Genomic DNA, 20,257 nt, shown 5'->3' with positions numbered 1-20,257 from the left:
TTTGTTTAGTTCTAGCCATATTTTTTTTATTTCAGACAGGACAGTTTCAGGCTAGTATTTTGTTTTATATAGTTAAAAACATTATTCCGAATTTTTTCGAAAAAAAGTATCATTCCGAAAATTTTTTGCTCATCATTTTAAAAATAAAAAAAAATATTTTTAAAATAATATTTTATCAGCACCATCAAATATTGTAACTATTGCTTAAATTTATGAATTTTTCGAGATTACAGACTAAATTACTAGTGAACTAATAAAGAAAAAACAGAGAACGATCAGATCCCGGTCAAAAGAATAGCTTGCGGGTTGCCGCGCATGATTGTACCAGAGATCCTCTGTCTTAGCCAAGAAGATTCGCTTGCATCCATGTTTCTCCGAGCGATAAGGAGGCAGACGTGTTTTAAGAACTTGGATGTTTGCGGGACAAAGGCTGCGGAGATCTCGAATGCCAAAGGACAATTACTAGTTGCATTTGGATTGTTGAAATAGTTATTTAAAGAACAAATAAATAAAACAATTATTTTTAAAGTGTTATTTTGTATTCGTGTACTTAGTAACTGCCTTTGCACCCTCTGTAATAGCATGTTTGCCATTCACCGGGAAGAATCAGACGAACTGCAGTCTGTATTTCACGTGAGGTAATGGTACCTTCGAATTCTGATAGACTAGATTTGATGCCTCGGTTTTTATTTTGTCATAAACATCAAATGTGAAACTGTCCATAGCCATCATAGCCTTCTTTGACATCCCAAGTTGATTATGTACTGTCTTTAAAATTTTCATAAGATATATGAAAAAGTTTTCCTTTTCTTTTTCTTGTAGCAACAGAAACATTTTTGCTTTTTATAGGAGCTCTTTTTTGTCCCTTTGTGCTAACTTTAGGTGCCATTATCCACAAAATTTGCAAGTTTTCCGGGGGAAAAAACATTATTAGTTAAGGGAGTTAAAAACTAACTAAGTAGACCTTCGGCATCGCTGCCTTTTCAGTCTCCATCTCACACACGCCTCCCTACACACAACCACAGGTTAAGACTTACCGCCTTACCTGCCATCCAGAAATAATCTTCTCTAGGACCTCAGAGAGGCCTTTGAGAGATGATCCTGGCGTCGGAGAGCTCAGTCCGGAATCCTAAGCCATAGGCTAGCCTTATGGCTCGTCTTCTTACTTTTTTAAGCACGTCAACATGCTTATCCCTGTCCTCATAGAGGTACCAAGCGTGGACGCCATAGGTCAAGACGGGTAACACCATGGCGTTAAACACGCGGAACCAGGCACCTCTGCTCAAGCGGAAAGCACGCAACGCACCTAATCGCTGCATTGCACGCATTTTCGTACGTGCAATGTGATCATCAAACTTACCGGACGGCTTAAAGAGCACGCCCAAATAAGTCATCCGATCAACTGCAGCGATTGCTGACCCGCTCAGCAATAACCTAGGAACAAAATTAGTGTAACCCCTCGTCCTTTTACAGACTTAAGGACACTGCACTTGTCCGCGCACATTCTCAGACCCCTACTCCCACACCAGTTTGCAAGTCCATCCACAGCAACCTGAAGCCTACGACACGCACACTCCGGTTTCATTGAGTGATCCCAGAGGATAATGTCGTCTGCATAGATTACCATTTCAGTACGAGCATTGACTGCATAGGCGCAGTGGCCATAAACACATTGAATAGTGTCGGACTGAGCACAGAGCCCTGAGGGACCCCGCGAAGGACTGTTGCGACTTTAGAAAAGACCCCCTGATGCCGCACGACCTGTCTGCGAGATTCAAGAAACCCCGACAGCCAGCGCCTTAGACACAGGAGAAACCCCACACGTGGCAAGGGAACTCCGGAGGCCGTCGTGCCACAACCGAGTCAAAGGCCTTTTCAATGTCGAGACTAACTAAAATACCGCATTCCCTTTTCTGGAGGGCGTTCTTCATACCAGACGACACCTTGTAAAGGCAGTCCCCGCATGAGCGGCCCTCCCTGAAGCCCCATTGGAACTCAGGGAGGGCGTCTGCAACCATCAGCTCCTCCAGGAGCCTTTGGTGCATAATTCTTTCTAGGTTTTAGATATCGCAGGAGCAAGGAAATGGGCCTATATCCCCGGGAACATCATGTGGCTTCCCGGGCTTTCCTATAAGGATTACCTCAGCCACTTTCCACCTGGAGGGAATCATCCCAAGTCGCAAGCTCCCGTTAAATAAAACCTTAGTGCAGTGATTAACCGCGGCGGGGCCTTCTTAAAGATGGCCATCGGGATCCGATCCAAACCCGCCGCGGTGTTCTTACTTCGGGAGATTGCTGCCAGAATCTCCGCTTCAGTAATTTCGCCTGCATCGTTCCTTGATATGCCCAGCTGGCAGCGCTTGTCCCACGACAATATCTGCTGGACAGTATCAAAGGACGATGTCTCTACGAACTGACTTCCGTCAGTTCCCGAGATGCCATTGAGATGGGCTGAAAGTATTTCAACCACCTCAACCGGGTCCGAAGCGAGGTTTCCATCAGAGCGTTTAAGGCGCACTGACTTAGCCCCCCTTCTCCCCGACAGGCTCTTCAACTGCTTCCAGAAGTCCGGAAAGCGAGGGTCCACCCTTCGGCAGGCCCTCTCCCACCGCGAACTTTCGAGTTCGCGGATTTCTCTTCGGATCTCCCTCTGAAGCCGGCTAATCCAGCCACGAAACCAAACACGGTTCTCCTCGTAAACGCATTTGTCCCGTAGTCTGGATAGCCGGCGCTTGAACCTAATTTTATTAAGATCCGGTGAGGGAGCGTGGAATGTGCCTGACCCTGCACTGAGTTTTGTTTGAAATTATCTCGCATGTAATCAGTCAGGGCAGCATTGATTCCATTATCAAGCGCCTCCAACTCACGTATGTTGGCGCAGGTATTCCCCACCAGAAGTGAGGGCAACCTGCTGGCCATGAAACTCTCCAGGTTAGCCCAGGAACCCACCCGGAGGTCAAAGTATCCTGGGACCCTTTGAGGAACTGGCTCACGGAGTTCGCGTGCATAGAGGCAGATGGTCGCTCCCAATATCGGACAATAAAATAGTTTTACTAACCCTATTTAGAAGACCGGGACTGACCAGAGCAAGCCCTAGCCAGTCACGTCCTCCCCTCGTGTCGACGTGGTTTGGCTCGCTCGAAGTCCGGATTTCCAGCCCGAGGTCTTCAACCAGCGTCTTCAGAGCCAAACCATGCGAGTTGGTTACCCTGAAACCAAGATCTTGATGCTTGGCATTCAGGTCCCCAACAACCATGGCCTTCGGATGCTTTTCAAAGAACTCCCGTACGTGCCAGGAGCACGCCGTAAAGTTCTTCGAGTACTTTCCACCTAGGTAAAATGTTAACTCGCCTTTGCGAATTCTCACTTGAGGAATTCACACAAGCTACATGAACATAAACCTGGACTCTGCAAGGCAAGGTAGGGCTTGTAGAAGAGGCTAGTCCTGTGCCCCACATATTGACCCCTGTTTCCAGGGTATGTGACGACAGTTGTAGCCATCAACTACGTACGGACCCCCCTTTACCTTCGTTTCGTTGACCACCAGAATGTCCGCACTCGTGGTGGCCAACATCCTCTGAACGGCGTCCCTTTTTCCTTCCAAGGAACGCGCGTTCACCGATATGATGTTGAGCATCATATCGGTTCTTCGCCAAGGATCTTCTTGGCCTCGGCAACGTTGCAGTGTAGCATTTCCTCTACACTGCAATTCATCTCCCTACAAAATTTTAATAGGGAAACGCATAATTGCACCGCAGGACTAATACTGTCCTGCGGTACACGCTCGCCAGGGGCTGAGTGCAATGGCATCTCCACGTATGGAGGACGCCTTTTCAGCCCCAGGTTGTGCCGGACGGCGCCGCCGTTAGCCGCCTCAGAAGGCATTGCCGGCTTAGGCAACCAAGCGGACTCGGAAGCTTTCACCTGCTTTGCCAACTTTGTCGGCGAAGGCTGCACCGACCCACACGTAGCATGGCTCACAGGTTCCACTGTCTTCGCCACCCAAACGGATTTGGAAGGTTTGGCCAGTATCGCCTGCTTGCCAGGTTTTGGCGCAGGGCGCGCGACGCGACGCGGGCGACTTACTGTTGGGATTACATCCCCACCTACCTTTCGGGTTGCCTCCTTGAACTTGGGGCAACCTCTGAAGTTGGCAGTGTGTCCCAACTTACCACAGTTGACACACTGCCTCTCCTTGGATGGTGAGGGGCACGTCTTGCGACCATGCTCCCCACCGCAAATAAGGCACTTCGCCTTATCCGGGCACTTTGTGGAGATGTGCCCGAACCCCTGACACCGAAAGCATTGGGTGGGGCCAGGCAGCTCTCATCCTGATGTAGCCGATCCTAGTACCCAGAAGTACTAGGCGCTCGGCTTCCGCAGGAGATCCCAGGATGACCTCCACCACTTCAAGAGGGCGGTTACCCTGCTTGAAGCGTGCAAGGGCAGAGGCACTGGGGTACTCCCGCTGTATGTGTCCTAAAAGGCATTATCCTCGAAGTCCCGGGGGACCCCGAGGAGCAGGACTCTTACCTGCCTTACCTTTTGTCAATCCTGACAAGCCGATGCATGCCAGAGAACCGAACGGGCTGGACTTCTCCAGCTCTCCTTAAAGCTGAAGAAGTCCTCCTCCTTCTCCCACCCAAGCAGGAATTGGGTGGGCTCCCTCTTCAGGACTCTATACAGCTTTGAAGGCTGGATAGAGTCTAACGTACCTAAGATCTTTATGACCGAGGCCTTCCCACTTGTGGGAGGACCTCAAGTCGTGCCACAGCACCGAAGGTAATTCTGCCCCCGGCGCCAGTGGTCTTCTTTGGGTGTGCATCCACCTGATCGGACACACACCAGTACCTAAAACATTAGGGGGGGTTGGACGGCCAGCCGCACGTTTGGGTTTCCCCACCGTGTACCAACCGTCCTCAAGGGCAACCTTATTTCCTGCCGTACCCACCGGGACGGCCTCAGGAGACGACACCCTGTTGGCATTAATTGACTTACCTAGGCTGGGTTTGGCACCACTAGACAAACCGCAAACACGTGGCGAACCAGCATGCTGTGCGGTTGTCGTGGCTACCAAACAATTAGTACCTGTTGCAGCTGCTGCTCCCCCGACACCAGCCAAAGGGGGAGCAGAGGGAGAAGAGTCTTCGGTGAGTGCTGAACCCATCTGGGAGGGTCCAGGCTTCGACCTCCTGCTTTGACCTAAAGAATTAAAAACACCACTAGAATAGCCGGAAGCACGTGGCGGTGAACCACGGCTCCGGCAGTTCATCGTAGTGGCACACTGAACCGTCTTGTCCTCCGGGGAGTGCGAAGCGGGAACGCCTCCACTTCTGCATAGTCTTCTTAGTGCAGACAGCTTGCGAGCAGATTTTGCAGACAATTGTTTCCTTGGAACTTTTGCTCCAGTAGATTTTCGAGCAGTTTGTTTAGTTCTAGCCATATTTTTTTTATTTCAGACAGGACAGTTTCAGGCTAGTTATTTTTGTTTTATATAGTTAAACAACATTATTCCGAATTTTTTCGAAAAAAAGTATCATTCCGAAAATTTTTTGCTCATCATTTTTAAAATTAAAAAATTAAATATTTTTAAAATAATATTTTATCAGCACCATCAAATAATTGTAACTATTGCTTAAATTTATGAATTTTTCGAGATTACAGACTAAATTACTAGTGAACTAATTAAAGAAAAAACAAGAAAGAGAACGATCAGATCCGGTCAAAAGAATAGCTTGCGTGTTGCCGCGCATGATTGTACCAGAGATCCTCTGTCTTAGCAAGAAGATTCGCTTGCATCCATGTTTCTCCGAGCGATAAGGAGGCAGATGTGTTTAAGAACTTGGATGTTTGCGGGACAAAGGCTGCGGAGATCTCGAATGCCAAAGGGACAATTACTAGTTGCATTTGGATTGTTGAAATAGTTATTTAAAGAACAAATAAATAAAACAATTATTTTTAAAGTGTTATTTTGTATTCGTGTACTTAGTAACTGCCTTTGCACCCTCTGTAATAGCATGTTTTGCCAATTCACCGGAAGAATCAGACGAACTGCAGTCTGTATTTCACGTGAGGTAATGGCCTTCGAATTCTGATAGACTAGATTTGATGCCTTCGGTTTTATTTTGTCATAAACATCAAATGTGAAACTGTCCATAGCCATCATAGCCTTCTTTGACATCCCAAGTTGATTATGTACTGTCTTTAAAATTTTCATAAGATATATGGAAAAAGTTTTCCTTTTCTTTTTTTTCTTTGTAGCAACAGAAACAGAAACATTTTTGCTTTTTATAGGAGCTCTTTTTTGTCCCTTTGTGCTAACTTTAGGTGCCATTATCCACAAAATTTGCAAGTTTTTGGGGGAAAAAACATTATTAGTTAAGGGAGTTAAAAACTAACTAAGTAGACCTTCGGCATCGCTGCCTTTTCAGTCTCCATCACACACGCTCCCTACACACAACCACAGGTTAAGACTTACCGCCTTACCTGCCATCCAGAAATAATCTTCTCTAGGACCTCAGAGAGGCCTTTGAGAGATGATTCCTGGGCGTCGGAGAGCTCAGCGGAATCCTAAGCCATAGGCTAGCCTTATGGCTCGTCTTCTTACTTTTTTAAGCACGTCAACATGCTTATCCCTGTCCTCATAGAGGTACCAAGCGTGGACGCCATAGGTCAAGACGGGTAACACCATGGCGTTAAACACGCGGAACCAGGCACCTCTGCTCAAGCGGAAAGCACGCAACGCACCTAATCGCTGCATTGCACGCATTTTCGTACGTGCAATGTGATCATCAAACTTACCGGACGGCTTAAGAGCACGCCCAAATAAGTCATCCGATCAACTGCAGCGATTGCTGACCCGCTCAGCAATAACCTAGGAACAAAATTAGTGTAACCCCTCGTCCTTTTACAGACTTTAAGGACACTGCACTTGTCCGCGCACATTCTCAGACCCCTACTCCCACACCAGTTTGCAAGTCCATCCACAGCAACCTGAAGCCTACGACACGCACACTCCGGTTTCATTGAGTGATCCCAGAGGATAATGTCGTCTGCATAGATTACCATTTCAGTACGAGCATTGACTGCATAGGCGCAGTGGCCATAAACACATGAATAGTGTCGGACTGAGCACAGAGCCCTGAGGGACCCCGCGAAGGACTGTTGCGACTTTAGAAAAGACCCCCTGATGCCGCACGACCTGCCTGCGAGATTCAAGAAACCCCGACAGCCAGCGCCTTAGACACGGAGAAACCCCACACGTGGCAAGGAACTCCGGAGGCCGTCGTGCCACACCGAGTCGAAGGCCTTTTCAATGTCGAGACTAACTAAAATACCGCATTCCCTTTTCTGGAGGGTTCTTCATACCAGACGACACCTTGTGAAGGCAGTCCCCGCATGAGCGCCCTCCTGAAGCCCCATTGGAACTCAGGGAGGGCGTCTGCAACCATCAGCTCCTCCAGGAGCCTTTGGTGCATAATTCTTTCTAGGATTTTAGATATTGCGGGGAGCAAGGAAATGGGCCTATATCCCCCGGGGACATCATGTGGCTTCCCGGGCTTTCCGATAAGGATACCTCAGCCACTTTCACCTGGAGGGAATCATCCCAAGTCGCAAGCTCCCGTTAAATAAGACCTTTAGTGCAGAGATTAACCGCGGCGGGGCCTTCTTAAAGATGGCCATCGGGATCCGATCCAAACCCGCCGCGGTGTTCTTACTTCGGGAGATTGCTGCCAGAATCTCCGCTTCAGTAATTTCGCCTGCATCGTTCCTTGATATGCCCAGCTGGCAGCGCTTGTCCCACGACAATATCTGCTGGACAGTATCAAAGGACGATGTCTCTACGAACTGACTTCCGTCAGTTCCCGAGATGCCATTGAGATGGGCTGAAAGTATTTCAACCACCTCAACCGGGTCCGAAGCGAGGGTTCCATCAGAGCGTTTAAGGCGCACTGACTTAGCCCCCCTTCTCCCCGACAGGCTCTTCAACTGCTTCCAGAAGTCCGGAAAGCGAGGGTCCACCCTTCGGCAGGCCCTCTCCCACCGCGAACTTTCGAGTTCGCGGATTTCTCTTCGGATCTCCCTCTGAAGCCGGCTAATCCAGCCACGAAACCAAACACGGTTTCCTCGTAAACGCATTTGTCCCGTAGTCTGGATAGCCGGCGCTTGAACCTAATTTTATTTAAGATCCGGTGAGGGAGCGTGGAATGTGCCTGACCCTGCACTGAGTTTTGTTTGAAATTATCTCGCATGTAATCAGTCAGGGCAGCATTGATTCCATTATCAAGCGCCTCCAACTCACGTATGTTGGCGCAGGTATTCCCCACCAGAAGTGAGGGCAACCTGCTGGCCATGAAACTCTCCAGGTTAGCCCAGGAACCCACCGGAGGTCAAAGTATCCTGGGACCCTTTGAGGAACTGGCTCACGGAGTTCGTGCAATAGAGGCAGATGGTCGCTCCCAATATCGGACAATAAAATAGTTTTACTAACCCAATTAGAAGACCGGGACTGACCAGAGCAAGCCCTAGCCAGTCACGTCCTCCCCTCGTGTCGACGTGGTTTGGCTCGCTCGAAGTCCGGATTCCAGCCCGAGGTCTTCAACCAGCGTCTTCAGAGCCAAACCATGCGAGTGGTTACCCTGAAACCAAGATCTTGATGCTTGGCATTCAGGTCCCCAAAAACCATGGCCTTCGGATGCTTTTCAAAGAACTCCCGTACGTGCCAGGAGCACGCCGTAAAGTTCTTCGAGTACTTTCCACCTAGGTAAAATGTTAACTCGCCTTTGCGAATTCTCACTTGGAGGAATTCACACAAGCTACATGAACATAACCTGGACTCTGCAAGGCAAGGTAGGGCTTGTAGAAGAGGCTAGTTCCTGTGCCACATATTGACCCCTGTTTCCAGGGTATGTGACGACAGTTGTAGCCATCAACTACGTACGGACCCCCCTTTACCTTCGTTTCGTTGACCACCAGAATGTCCGCACTCGTGGTGGCCAACATCCTCTGAACGGCGTCCTTTTTCCTTCCAAGGAACGCGCGTTCACCGATATGATGTTGAGCATCATATCGGTTCTTCGCCAAGGATCTTCTTGGCCTCGGCAACGTTGCAGTGTAGCATTTCCTCTACACTGCAATTCATCTCCCTACAAAATTTTAATAGGGAAACGCATAATTGCACCGCAGGACTAATACTGTCCTGCGGTACACGCTCGCCAGGGGCTGAGTGCAATGGCATCTCCACGTATGGAGGACGCCTTTTCAGCCCCAGGTTGTGCCGGACGGCGCCGCCGTTAGCCGCCTCAGAAGGCATTGCCGGCTTAGGCAACCAAGCGGACTCGGAAGCTTTCACCTGCTTTGCCAACTTTGTCGGCGAAGGCTGCACCGACCCACACGTAGCATGGCTCACAGGTTCCACTGTCTTCGCCACCCAACGGATTTGGAAGGTTTGGCCAGTATCGCCTGCTTGCCAGGTTTTGGCGCAGGGCGCGCGACGCGACGCGGGCGACTTACTATTGGGATTACATCCCCACCTACCTTTCGGGTTGCCTCCTTGAACTTGGGGCAACCTCTGAAGTTGGCAGTGTGTCCCAACTTACCACAGTTGACACACTGCCTCTCCTTGGATGGTGAGGGGCACGTCTTGCGACCATGCTCCCCACCGCAAATAAGGCACTTCGCCTTATCCGGGCACTTTGTGGAGATGTGCCCGAACCCCTGCACACCGAAGCATTGGGTGGCTTTCGGGCGGGGCCAGGCAGCTCTCATCCTAATGTAGCCGATCCTGGTACCAAGAAGTACCAGGCGCTCAGCTTCTGCAGGAGATCCCAGTGTAATCTCCACCACTTCAAGAGGGCGATTACCCTGCTTGAAGCGTGCAATGGCAGAGGCACTGGGGTACTCCTGCTGCAGATGACCTAGGAGGTCATTATCCTCGAAGTCCCGAGGAACCCCGAGGAGGAGGACACTTACCTTACTTACCTACGTTCGATCCTGACAAGCCGATGCATGCCAGGACCGAACGGATTTGACTTTCCAGCTCCCTTTGAAATTGGAGAAGTCATCCTCCTTCTCCCACCCAAGCAGGAATTGGGTGGGCTCCCTCTTCAGGACTCTATACAGCTTTGAAGGCGGATAAGTCTAACGTAATAAGATCTTATGACCGAGGCCTTCCCACTCTAGATACACTACAGATCTTTGGCCTCACCACCCACCCGCCGCCAGGGAAGAAAGTTCCTCGGGCTCGTTCCAGGAGCCAGACTCTCTTGGGGTGACTATCCGTATGACCGAGCAGCCCTTGAGCAGGAGGACTCCCTAAGTCGTTAGGTGCCGTACAGAATCTTTATCCGCTGCGAAGCTTCCACTTTAGGGAGGACCTCAAGTACCACAGCACCGAAGTATTCTGCCCCCGGCGCCAGTGGTCTTCTTTGGGTGTGCATCCGCCTGATCGACACACACCCAGTACCTACAACATTAGGGGGGGTTGGACGGCCAGCCGCAAGTTTGGGTTTCCCCACCGTGTACCAACCGTCCTCAAGGGCAACCTTATTTCCTGCCGTACCCACCGGGACGGCCTCAGGAGACGACACCCGTTGGCATTAATTGACTTACCTAGGCTGGGTTTGGTACCACTAGACAAACCGCAAACACGTGGCGAACCAGCATGCTGTGCGGTTGTGGTGGATACCAAACGATCAGAACCAGTTGCACCTGCAGCTCCCCCGACACCAGCCATAGGGGGAGCAGAGGAAGAAGTGTCTCCAGTGAGTGCTGAACCCACCTGGGAGGGTCCAGGCTTCGACTTCTCCTTCCTGCTTTTCGCTAGAAAATTAAAGACACCACTAGAATAGCCGGAAGCGCGTGGCGGTGAACACGGCTCCGGCAATTCATCGTAGTGGCACACTGAACGTCTTGTCCTTCTGGGAGAGCGAGGCGGGAACACCTCCACTTCTGCATAGTCTTCTTAGTGCAGACAATTGCGAGCAGATTTTGCAGACAATTGTTTCCTTGGAACTTTTGCTCCAGTAGATTTTCGAGCAGTTTGTTTAGTTCTAGCCATATTTTATTATTTCAGACAGGACAGTTTCAGCGAAACAATCTTCTGGACCATCCTTGTCCATGCCCTTCTGTTGCGGGCGAGATCCCGTAAAGATTCTAGGTCGTCCCAGTTTTTGAAACTTTTGTCATGAAGTTTGAGATCCCTTTCAAGAACTGTCGGAAGAGTGGATCTAGGTCTTCCACGATATTTGTCTCCATGTTCGGAGAAATAATCGTCCATTGCCCGATTGGCCGGAGCTCTGGGGTCCACTCGCAAATAATTCTCTAAATAAACATAATTATAAACAGATGCAAAAAAATAAAATATTAGAAAAAAATAAATTTTTCAAACGATATAACTCTAATTTACTGTATAAATATACTTTTTGTTATTTCAACAAGATTTCTTACCAATTAAAAAAGCAATCGTAGTATTTCACCGTCGTTTGGTAGCTAGTTAGTAATTTATGAAATTGCTAATTTTTATCTGGTTAATTTGTAAGGAATATCAATGTATTTTATTAAAAAAATTATGTATAATTTATCCACCAAATCCGTAAATTGTCCTACCTTGACGTTTCAAGGCATTAACAACGTCCATTGCGATAACAGTTTTTCTTTTGGCATGTTCAGTATAGGAAATACAATCACGAACAGTTTGCTCAATAAAAATCTTAAGGACAGAACGTGTCTCCTCGTAAATTTTTCCAGAAATTCTTCGAACACCCCCTCTTCGACATAGTCTTCTTATTGCTGGCTTAGTAATTCCTTGTATATTGTCAATTAATATCTTTCGAAATCGTTTTGCACCACTCTTTCCTCCTTTGCCACCTTTACCACGTCCAGACATTGAAAAATTGTCTAAATAAACACTATTTTCAACCTATGCACAAAAAGTATCATTGCCAAATTTTTTCAAAAGGACTATTCCGAAAAAATTTTCAACTAAATTTCGGAATGCCATTTTTTTATTATGTAAATAAAAAATAGTTAGCAGAGTATAATGTCTTCAAGAGGAAAAGGAGGAAAAGTACGGTCAAAGGCTAAAAGCAAATCCGTTCGGGCCGGGTTACAGTTTCCAGTTGGACGCATTCACCGGTGTCTCCGTCATGAAACCCGAATGCGAGTAGGAATTCCTGCCGCAGTATATATGTGCGCAGTATTGGAATATGCTGTGGCTGAAATGCTTGAACTTGCTGGAAATACAGCAGTAAAATGTGGAAAAAGAAGAATTAAACCACGTCACATTGTCGTTGCAATTGGAAATGACGACGAATTAAAAGAATTAACTCAGAAAGCTATTATTTCATCTGGTGGATTTATGATTCGCAAAACTGCAGAAACTCCTAAAACAACTTCCTAACTTTAAATTAATTATTTGAATAATGCACTGTTATTTTGTAATATTGTTTTCGAAATACAATAGATCAACCAGTTAAGTTTTTTTAACGAATTTCAAAAAAAATTCAAACACAATCAACGAATAAACATTTAGAAGTAATTATAGATAAAATATCGCAATACTGTGTTATTTTATCATTGGCGAAATATTTTTTTAGTCCAATATAATTTATTTACTTAGGCTAAATTATCCCAAAAAATAGTAAATATATACAGTGAACAAAAATAAAAACTGAAAAAGCATTTTCTCATGAATTTACTATGAAACAATATTTAAAAAATAACTTCTATTGATTTAAAAAAATTAAATAAAGTTTTGCTTTATTTTTGTCTAAAAAATATTATATTTATACAGTTTTCCATTCATTCATAATTCAGAACCCAAAAAATGAACAAATTTATTTAATATCTATTATGTCCTCCATTAGCTCTAATTACATCTAGTATTCGGCCTGGCATGCTATTAATAAGACTTTTTGCGTATTCTATTTTGAGTTAATTCCAAATGGATGATATTTTTGCAAATAAATGTTCCTTTTTCAAAAATTCTCTTCCTTTGATTTTTTCTTTAATAAAGGCCCAAACATTCTCTATAGGGTTTAAATCTGGGCTTTGTGTTGGCCATAGTAGTAATTCGATATTATTTACTTGAAAAAAGCTCTTTGCTATTGCCGAAGTATGTTTCAGATCATTGTCTTGTTGGAAACTAGGATCTTTATGTTCGATTTTGTTCAGAAATGAGATCATATTATTCGTTAATATGTTAACATACAAAGCTCCACCAATCTTCTCTTTTATCAAAACCAAATTAATGAATCCAATATTGATTATGGCATGATAGTTCATGATAGTTCCTTTACCGAATTTTATTGTTTTTGTAAGATTGCTTGTTAAATATTTTTCCTTGCGATTTCTCCATACTAAAGTTCTTACATCACTATTTTACATATTAAATTTACTTTCATCACTTAAAATAACTCGCTCCCGAAATATTTTGAGAGCATATTGCATGTTTGGCATAGCTTTAATCATTGAAGTTTAGGGTTTTTGGTAAGAAGTGGTCTTTTCGTGGGCGGATATGCATTCAGACCAATTTTTTCGTGGTATTTCTTATTGTTTGAGCTGTTACTGATTTCCCTTTTTTTCTGTAAATGTTTTAGTAAATTAAAAACAGTTGAAATTGACATCCACTTTTCAAGCCTCTTTAATTTAAAATATTTTTGACGATTGAGCAATGAATGGTCAACCAGACCCAACTTTTTTGTCCGTCAAGCACTTATTTGAATAGCTTTTGATAATTTGCAATATCGTGCCAAGCATACTTTTTCGTGATATCTTGTATTTCTCTGTATGTTTTTCCAGATTTATACATGCCAATTATTCTGCCTTTTTCTTCAAATGTTCAATGATTGGCTATGTAGAGAGGTTACAAATGATTGAATTTGAACGAATTTTAAAAAATAAAACCTTTTTTTTGATATATATAAGTAATTTAAATTTGTTCAGTTTTTTTGGTTTTAAATTTTCGATATCATAAAAAAGGGCATAAATATATATTTATTAAAAAAACTAAAAAAATGTAAAATACTTTAATCTATGTTAAAAATAAATTTGAGACATATTTGCAATATTGTCCAATTGTAAATTTATAAGAAAAAGCATGTTCAGTTTTTATTTTTGTTCACTATAGCTTGTTCATGGTTATAGGTTTTTGTTTGTTTTCCTGCTATATATTAATTATCCAACAAATCCGTATTAAACAATTTTTAATTATATATTTTCTAAAATACACAACTAGTATCCTCTTTTTATCTAAACGAGGTGCAACATTACATTTTCTACAAACTTCAACAAAAAATTTAAAAATTGTCTCAGAATTATCCAAACAATAAATCATTTTTTATTTAAAATACAAATTATGTTTTTTCACCTCGAATTCTTCTCGATAAATGCATATCGTTTGGCATTATAGTTACTCTTTTTCCGTGAATTGCGCACAAATTACTATCTTCAAAAATTCCAACTAGGTAACTCTCTGCCGCTTCTTGGAGAGCGACAATCGCTGACGATTGAAAACGCAAATCAGTTTTGATAAACTGAGCGGTTTCTCTCACGAGTCTCTGGAATGGAAGTTTTCGTAGTAACAAATCAGTGCTCTTTTGATATCGTCTAATTTCTCGCATTGCAACAACTCCAGGTCGAAATCGATGAGGTTTCTTTACCCCTCCAAATTGTGAAACAGACTTGCGAGCAGATTTTGCAGACAATTGTTTCCTTGGAACTTTTGCTCCAGTAGATTTTCGAGCAGTTTGTTTAGTTCTAGCCATATTTTTTTTATTTCAGACAGGACAGTTTCAGGAATGGAATGGAATGGAAAGTTTTATTGTAAGTAAAACAGAGACTAAGTAAAAAGGTTGGACGAGGTTAAACGAGACGACTGCGAAGACAGTCGAGCTCTGCCGAGATTCGTCCTAAGGGAATATATGAGCCGGGTTTTTGAAGAGTCACTCTCTGATTGAATTTCAGACGCGATCCACGAAAAGATCGGTCACCTGAGACCGCCGACGAAAAGTTCGGATGGAATCAAGGATGACTTTCTCGATTAGTGGAGATTTCTCCTCTGCCCAGTTGGGTAGCGGGGCGCGTAGATCCAATCTGTACGCTAGCTTTAACGCATAGCGACGGATCTTCTCACATTTTTTCAATATTTTTCCGAATTGGTTTGAATAGTGCCACGCCTCCATCCCATACAAGAGACTTGGGAGAATCGTCGCGCGAAAGACAAACAGAAAAGTGTCGGGGGCCAAATGCATACCCCTCAGGAAGCGAAGGGCCGCAACGGCCTTTTTCCTTTTTTGGGTGATGTGCAGTAAGTACTCCGAGTTAGAGTCTACCGTCAAGCCCAGATAGCGAATGTGGCTCGGGCGGGGAAGTCTTCTGAGAATCTCAGGCTCTTGCCTCGATTTGCGCCGTGAGTTAATTTCAAGGTACGCCGACTTGTCCATAGCAATGGATAGTTGTTTACCCCGACACCAGGTCTCTATCATTCCGATGTAGCTGGAAAGACGGTGCTCCGAGAGTGCGGGGCTTTTTGAAATATCCATAATGAGGACGTCATCAGCGTACAAGAGGAAAGTTGTCCGCGGATTGGGGAAGGAAGGGAAGCTGCTCATCACAAGGTTGAACAGCAGCGGGCTGAGACTGGATCCCTGCGGGACACCCCTTCGGAGATGTATATCTCTGGAGTGGAAGCCCGACTGGGACACAAAGGAGATACGGTTAGAAAGAAAGCAATTCAGCCAGAGAAATGCCTCTCTCGTTGGCTCACAACTGCGAACCCTGTCCAATAGGTCTGGGTGGTACACGCTGTCGAATGCTTTAGAGATGTCAAGGCAGATGCAAGATAAAGTTTCGTTGAACTCCATTGCTTTCAAAGCCATCGATTGGAGAATCAGAAAACAATCGGCGCAGCTGCGCCCCGAGCGGAAGCCCCACTGCTGGGGCAGAAGCACGCATTTCTGCTCAGCGAAGGAGTCGAAGCGTTTGGTCATAATTTTTTCCATAAGCCTCGAGATCGTTGGTATTAGACTGATGGGTCGATAGCTGCTGGCAAGGTTAGCTGGTTTTGCAGGTTTCTTGATCATCCGGATTTCGGCGACTTTCCAGGCACTTGGAACGTGGCTCCAGCGAAGACTAGCCGAGAAGAGGCGTGCCAAAAACTCAGACAGTTCCGGAGGGCCTTCTTTGAACATTTTCATTGGTAGCATGTCATGCCCCGGTGCGTTGTCCCTCGCCGAGAGGATGGCCCAGGTCACCTCAGCGGCGGTGATTGGGTGATGATCAACAGATAGGGAGTCTGCTTGGTCTATAGGACTGGCATGTGAGTTTCCCCAGCGATCCTCATGGTCCGGCAGAGGACGGTCCAGGTGATCAGCAAATATGTTGGGGATTTCCTCCACCGACGCAGGCATTCCAGCTGAGTTCGATAATTCTGGTGCCGGAGAGTTCACGAGATGATTAGAGAGTCTGTTGTAGGCTATCCAGAAGTTTGGGTTCCTGTGATTAAGACCAGAGCAGGCCTTCTTCCACATCCTCTCAAGATCTTTCTTTCTTGTGAGTTCAATTTTGTGGTTGAGCAGAGAGATTTCCGACCTTAGGGTACCTTGGTCCGTTGGGTCGGCACAGCGTTTGAGCTTGTTTCGCAGGCGTTTCTTTTCGCCCAGAAGTTGGAGAAGTTTGGGGTTTTGATGTGTAATGCCCTTGCTAGTTGGGCGCACCCTCCTAGCGTGGGCTTCCAAGTAGAGTCGCATGAAGTCCGTCAATTCGGCGCCCGAGTTGTCGATGTCCGAGGTAGATTGATAGCTGCCTGGGCGTACGTTGTTGCGAAAGAACAAGTTCAGAGCATAACGGTAGTGCGCCCAGTTGATGTTCGAAAGGGTGTATCGTGGTGGGCAACGGATTTGGGTGTCTACCGAGACGTGGACACAGACCTGCATTGGCAGGTGGTCGCTCCCAATATCGTCGAGTACTATTGGTTCTCCCATAAGATTCGCGACTGATTGAGAGCTCAGTGCTACGCAAAGGTTGTCCCAGCCGAATGGGGAGCGGTGGTTCCGGGCTTTCGAGGTGCGGACACAGACGTCTAGCCTACCTGCCGCTCTTTCAAGTAACCGGCCGTCCCGATTGGTCACGCGACAACCAAATGCCGTGTGTTTGGAGTTTAGATCACCGATGAGGAGGCAATGATTTGAGCTGACAAAGAAGTCTTCGATAAGACCGATGCATGGAGCAAGGTTTTTGCAATATATTCCGCCCACTTTTAACCAAAAGCGCTGGGTTTTAATCTCTAGCGAGATAAATTCGCATAGGTTCCGTTCGATAGTCTTGAGGTTACGTGTCTTGAGATTTTGCAGGTAGTAGATAGTCGTCCCAGTCCCAGGCGTAGAGTTATTTCTCCATTTCAGGTCAAGGGAGCAGTATCCTGGCAATTCGAAGCATTGACCTTCTTTCAGCTTAGACTCGTTGACGACGATTAAGTCAGGATGGCCGCTGTTTACCATCTCAACGAAGTCGAGGTGCCGTCTCTTGACAGATCGGGCATTCACAGCGATGATTTTTAGTGGCGTGGTCATTTTGCTGGCGAGCTCCTCTCTGATAGGAGCTCTTCTAGCTTCTTGGGTTTGACTCCCAGTTTCAGCAGTGCGTCGACACAGCGTTGGTAAAATTCCAACAGAGCATCCTTGTTGTGAGAGTCTACCTTCGCCTGCGTTTTGGCCTGCTGAGTACCGTTCCTTATTGGGCTGACGGGCCTCGGTTTCACAGCCTCGGCGACAGGGGCCTGCATGCTCTGCGCACCAACCTCAACGACTTGCGTCGTCTGGGTATGGGCGTCCGCCACACACGGGGTTATTAGCGGCCGTACTTTCCAGATAGGCGTGACCGGCTTAGCTTTTACCATTACCATGCGGGTTGGGTTAGGAGACCGAGGCATTGCTTCTGCGCGGGCGGCCCATTTAGCTGCTGTTGCAGCTTTGGCCGTCGGGCATCCACCATACGAAGCGAGGTGGCCGGGGCGGTCACAATTGATACAATGCCGACCGCAGGGCTCCACTAGACTTTGTTTGCTGCCTGGGCATTCCCTTCGGTCGTGGTCCTTGCCGCAGTATAAGCACCGGGCTTTTTCTTGACAGTTACGGGACAGGTGTCCGAATCTCTGACAATGGAAACATCGGACGACAGGAGGTCTGAACCATTCACAGGTGATAAGGCAGAAACCAGCTGTGATTCCGGTGCGGATCAAAGAAGTAGCTTCAGCTCGTGAGTCAAGCGTCAGCTTAGCAACTGGGATGTTGAGACCATCTCGCGTGAATCGCTCGAGAACGAACACCGAACTGAGGGTTTCCTTCAGGTGCAGCTCTAGGTCCCGATTGAGATCCATCGCGGAATCCCCTTTAGGACTAGTGCTGACTTTTGCGGAGTAACTAAGGCAAGTTTATGGCCGCCTTCGCCAAACGGGTTCAATCTTGCAAGCTCAGCCGAGAATGCATCAGCATCTCCGGGGTTCCTGAACTCAAGAGTGAAGGAGCCTGAGCGTTGTAATGTAATCCGTGCTTTGGAGGCAGTTGGCGACTTGGATAGGAGGTTAAACCTCTTGATCTTTCCAAGTGCCGGGTTATTAATGCTCAGAGTGAATGTGAGGCCTGAGCTGTTAAGGTCAGACCTCGGGGGTTCGGTGGATTCTTCAACTTTGGAGGGCTCTCCTTGAACCATCTGGACCGTCGGAGCACCTCCACTTCGACATAGGCTAGTTATTTTTGTTTTATATAGTTAAACAACATTATTCCGAATTTTTTCGAGAAAAAGTATCATTCCGAAAATTTTTTGCTCATCATTTTTAAAATTAAAAAATTAAATATTTTTAAAATAATATTTTATCAGCACCATCAAATAATTGTAACTATTGCTTAAATTTATGAATTTTTCGAGATTACAGACTAAATTACTAGTGAACTAATTAAAGAAAAAACAGAGAACGATCAGATCCCGGTCAAAAGAATAGCTTGCGTGTTGCCGCGCATGATTGTACCAGAGATCCTCTGTCTTAGCCAAGAAGATTCGCTTGCATCCATGTTTCTCCGAGCGATAAGGAGGCAGACGTGTTTTAAGAACTTGGATGTTTGCGGGACAAAGGCTGCGGAGATCTCGAATGCCAAAGGACAATTACTAGTTGCATTTGGATTGTTGAAATAGTTATTTAAAGAACAAATAAATAAAACAATTATTTTTAAAGTGTTATTTTGTATTCGTGTACTTAGTAACTGCCTTTGCACCCTCTGTAATAGCATGTGTTTGCCAATTCACCGGGAAGAATCAGACGAACTGCAGTCTGTATTTCACGTGAGGTAATGGTAGCCTTCGAATTCTGATAGACTAGATTTGATGCCTCGGTTTTTATTTTGTCATAAACATCAAATGTGAAACTGTCCATAGCCATCATAGCCTTCTTTGACATCCCAAGTTGATTATGTACTGTCTTTAAAATTTTCATAAGATATATGGAAAAAGTTTTCCTTTTCTTTTTTTTCTTTGTAGCAACAGAAACATTTTTGCTTTTTATAGGAGCTCTTTTTTGTCCCTTTGTGCTAACTTTAGGTGCCATTATCCACAAAATTTGCAAGTTTTCCGGGGGGAAAAAACATTATTAGTTAAGGGAGTTAAAAACTAACTAAGTAGACCTTCGGCATCGCTGCCTTTTCAGTCTCCATCTCACACACGCCTCCCTACACACAACCACAGGTTAAGACTTACCGCCTTACCTGCCATCCAGAAATAATCTTCTCTAGGACCTCAGAGAGGCCTTTGAGAGATGATTCCTGGGCGTCGGAGAGCTCAGTCCGGAATCCTAAGCCATAGGCTAGCCTTATGGCTCGTCTTCTTACTTTTTTAAGCACGTCAACATGCTTATCCCTGTCCTCATAGAGGTACCAAGCGTGGACGCCATAGGTCAAGACGGGTAACACCATGGCGTTAAACACGCGGAACCAGGCACCTCTGCTCAAGCGGAAAGCACGCAACGCACCTAATCGCTGCATTGCACGCATTTTCGTACGTGCAATGTGATCATCAAACTTACCGGACGGCTTAAAGAGCACGCCCAAATAAGTCATCCGATCAACTGCAGCGATTGCTGACCCGCTCAGCAATAACCTAGGAACAAAATTAGTGTAACCCCTCGTCCTTTTACAGACTTTAAGGACACTGCACTTGTCCGCGCACATTCTCAGACCCCTACTCCCACACCAGTTTGCAAGTCCATCCA

General features: G+C 46.0%; 2 protein-coding genes across 2 annotated transcripts; one reads left to right on the top strand and one right to left on the bottom strand.

The window, feature by feature from the left end:
- Nucleotides 1-12,040: 12,040 nt before the first annotated feature.
- On the top strand, nt 12,041-12,400 carry LOC115228860 (histone H2A-beta, sperm-like). Its single transcript, XM_029799331.1, has one exon. It carries the CDS (start codon nt 12,041-12,043, stop codon nt 12,398-12,400), a length of 360 nt encoding a protein of 119 aa, XP_029655191.1.
- A 1,916-nt stretch (nt 12,401-14,316) lies between these two features.
- On the bottom strand, nt 14,317-14,767 carry LOC115228854 (histone H3.2-like). The gene has a single exon (XM_029799324.2). It carries the CDS (start codon nt 14,763-14,765, stop codon nt 14,355-14,357), a length of 411 nt encoding a protein of 136 aa, XP_029655184.1. The 5' UTR covers nt 14,766-14,767; the 3' UTR covers nt 14,317-14,354.
- Between the last annotated feature and the right edge of the window lie 5,490 nt (nt 14,768-20,257).

This window comes from Octopus sinensis, unplaced genomic scaffold, assembly GCF_006345805.1.
Source record: "Octopus sinensis unplaced genomic scaffold, ASM634580v1 Contig11126, whole genome shotgun sequence".
NCBI lineage: Eukaryota > Metazoa > Mollusca > Cephalopoda > Octopoda > Octopodidae > Octopus > Octopus sinensis.
The sequence above is the reverse complement of the archived record's forward strand: the minus strand, read 5'-3'. Positions and strand labels throughout refer to the sequence as shown.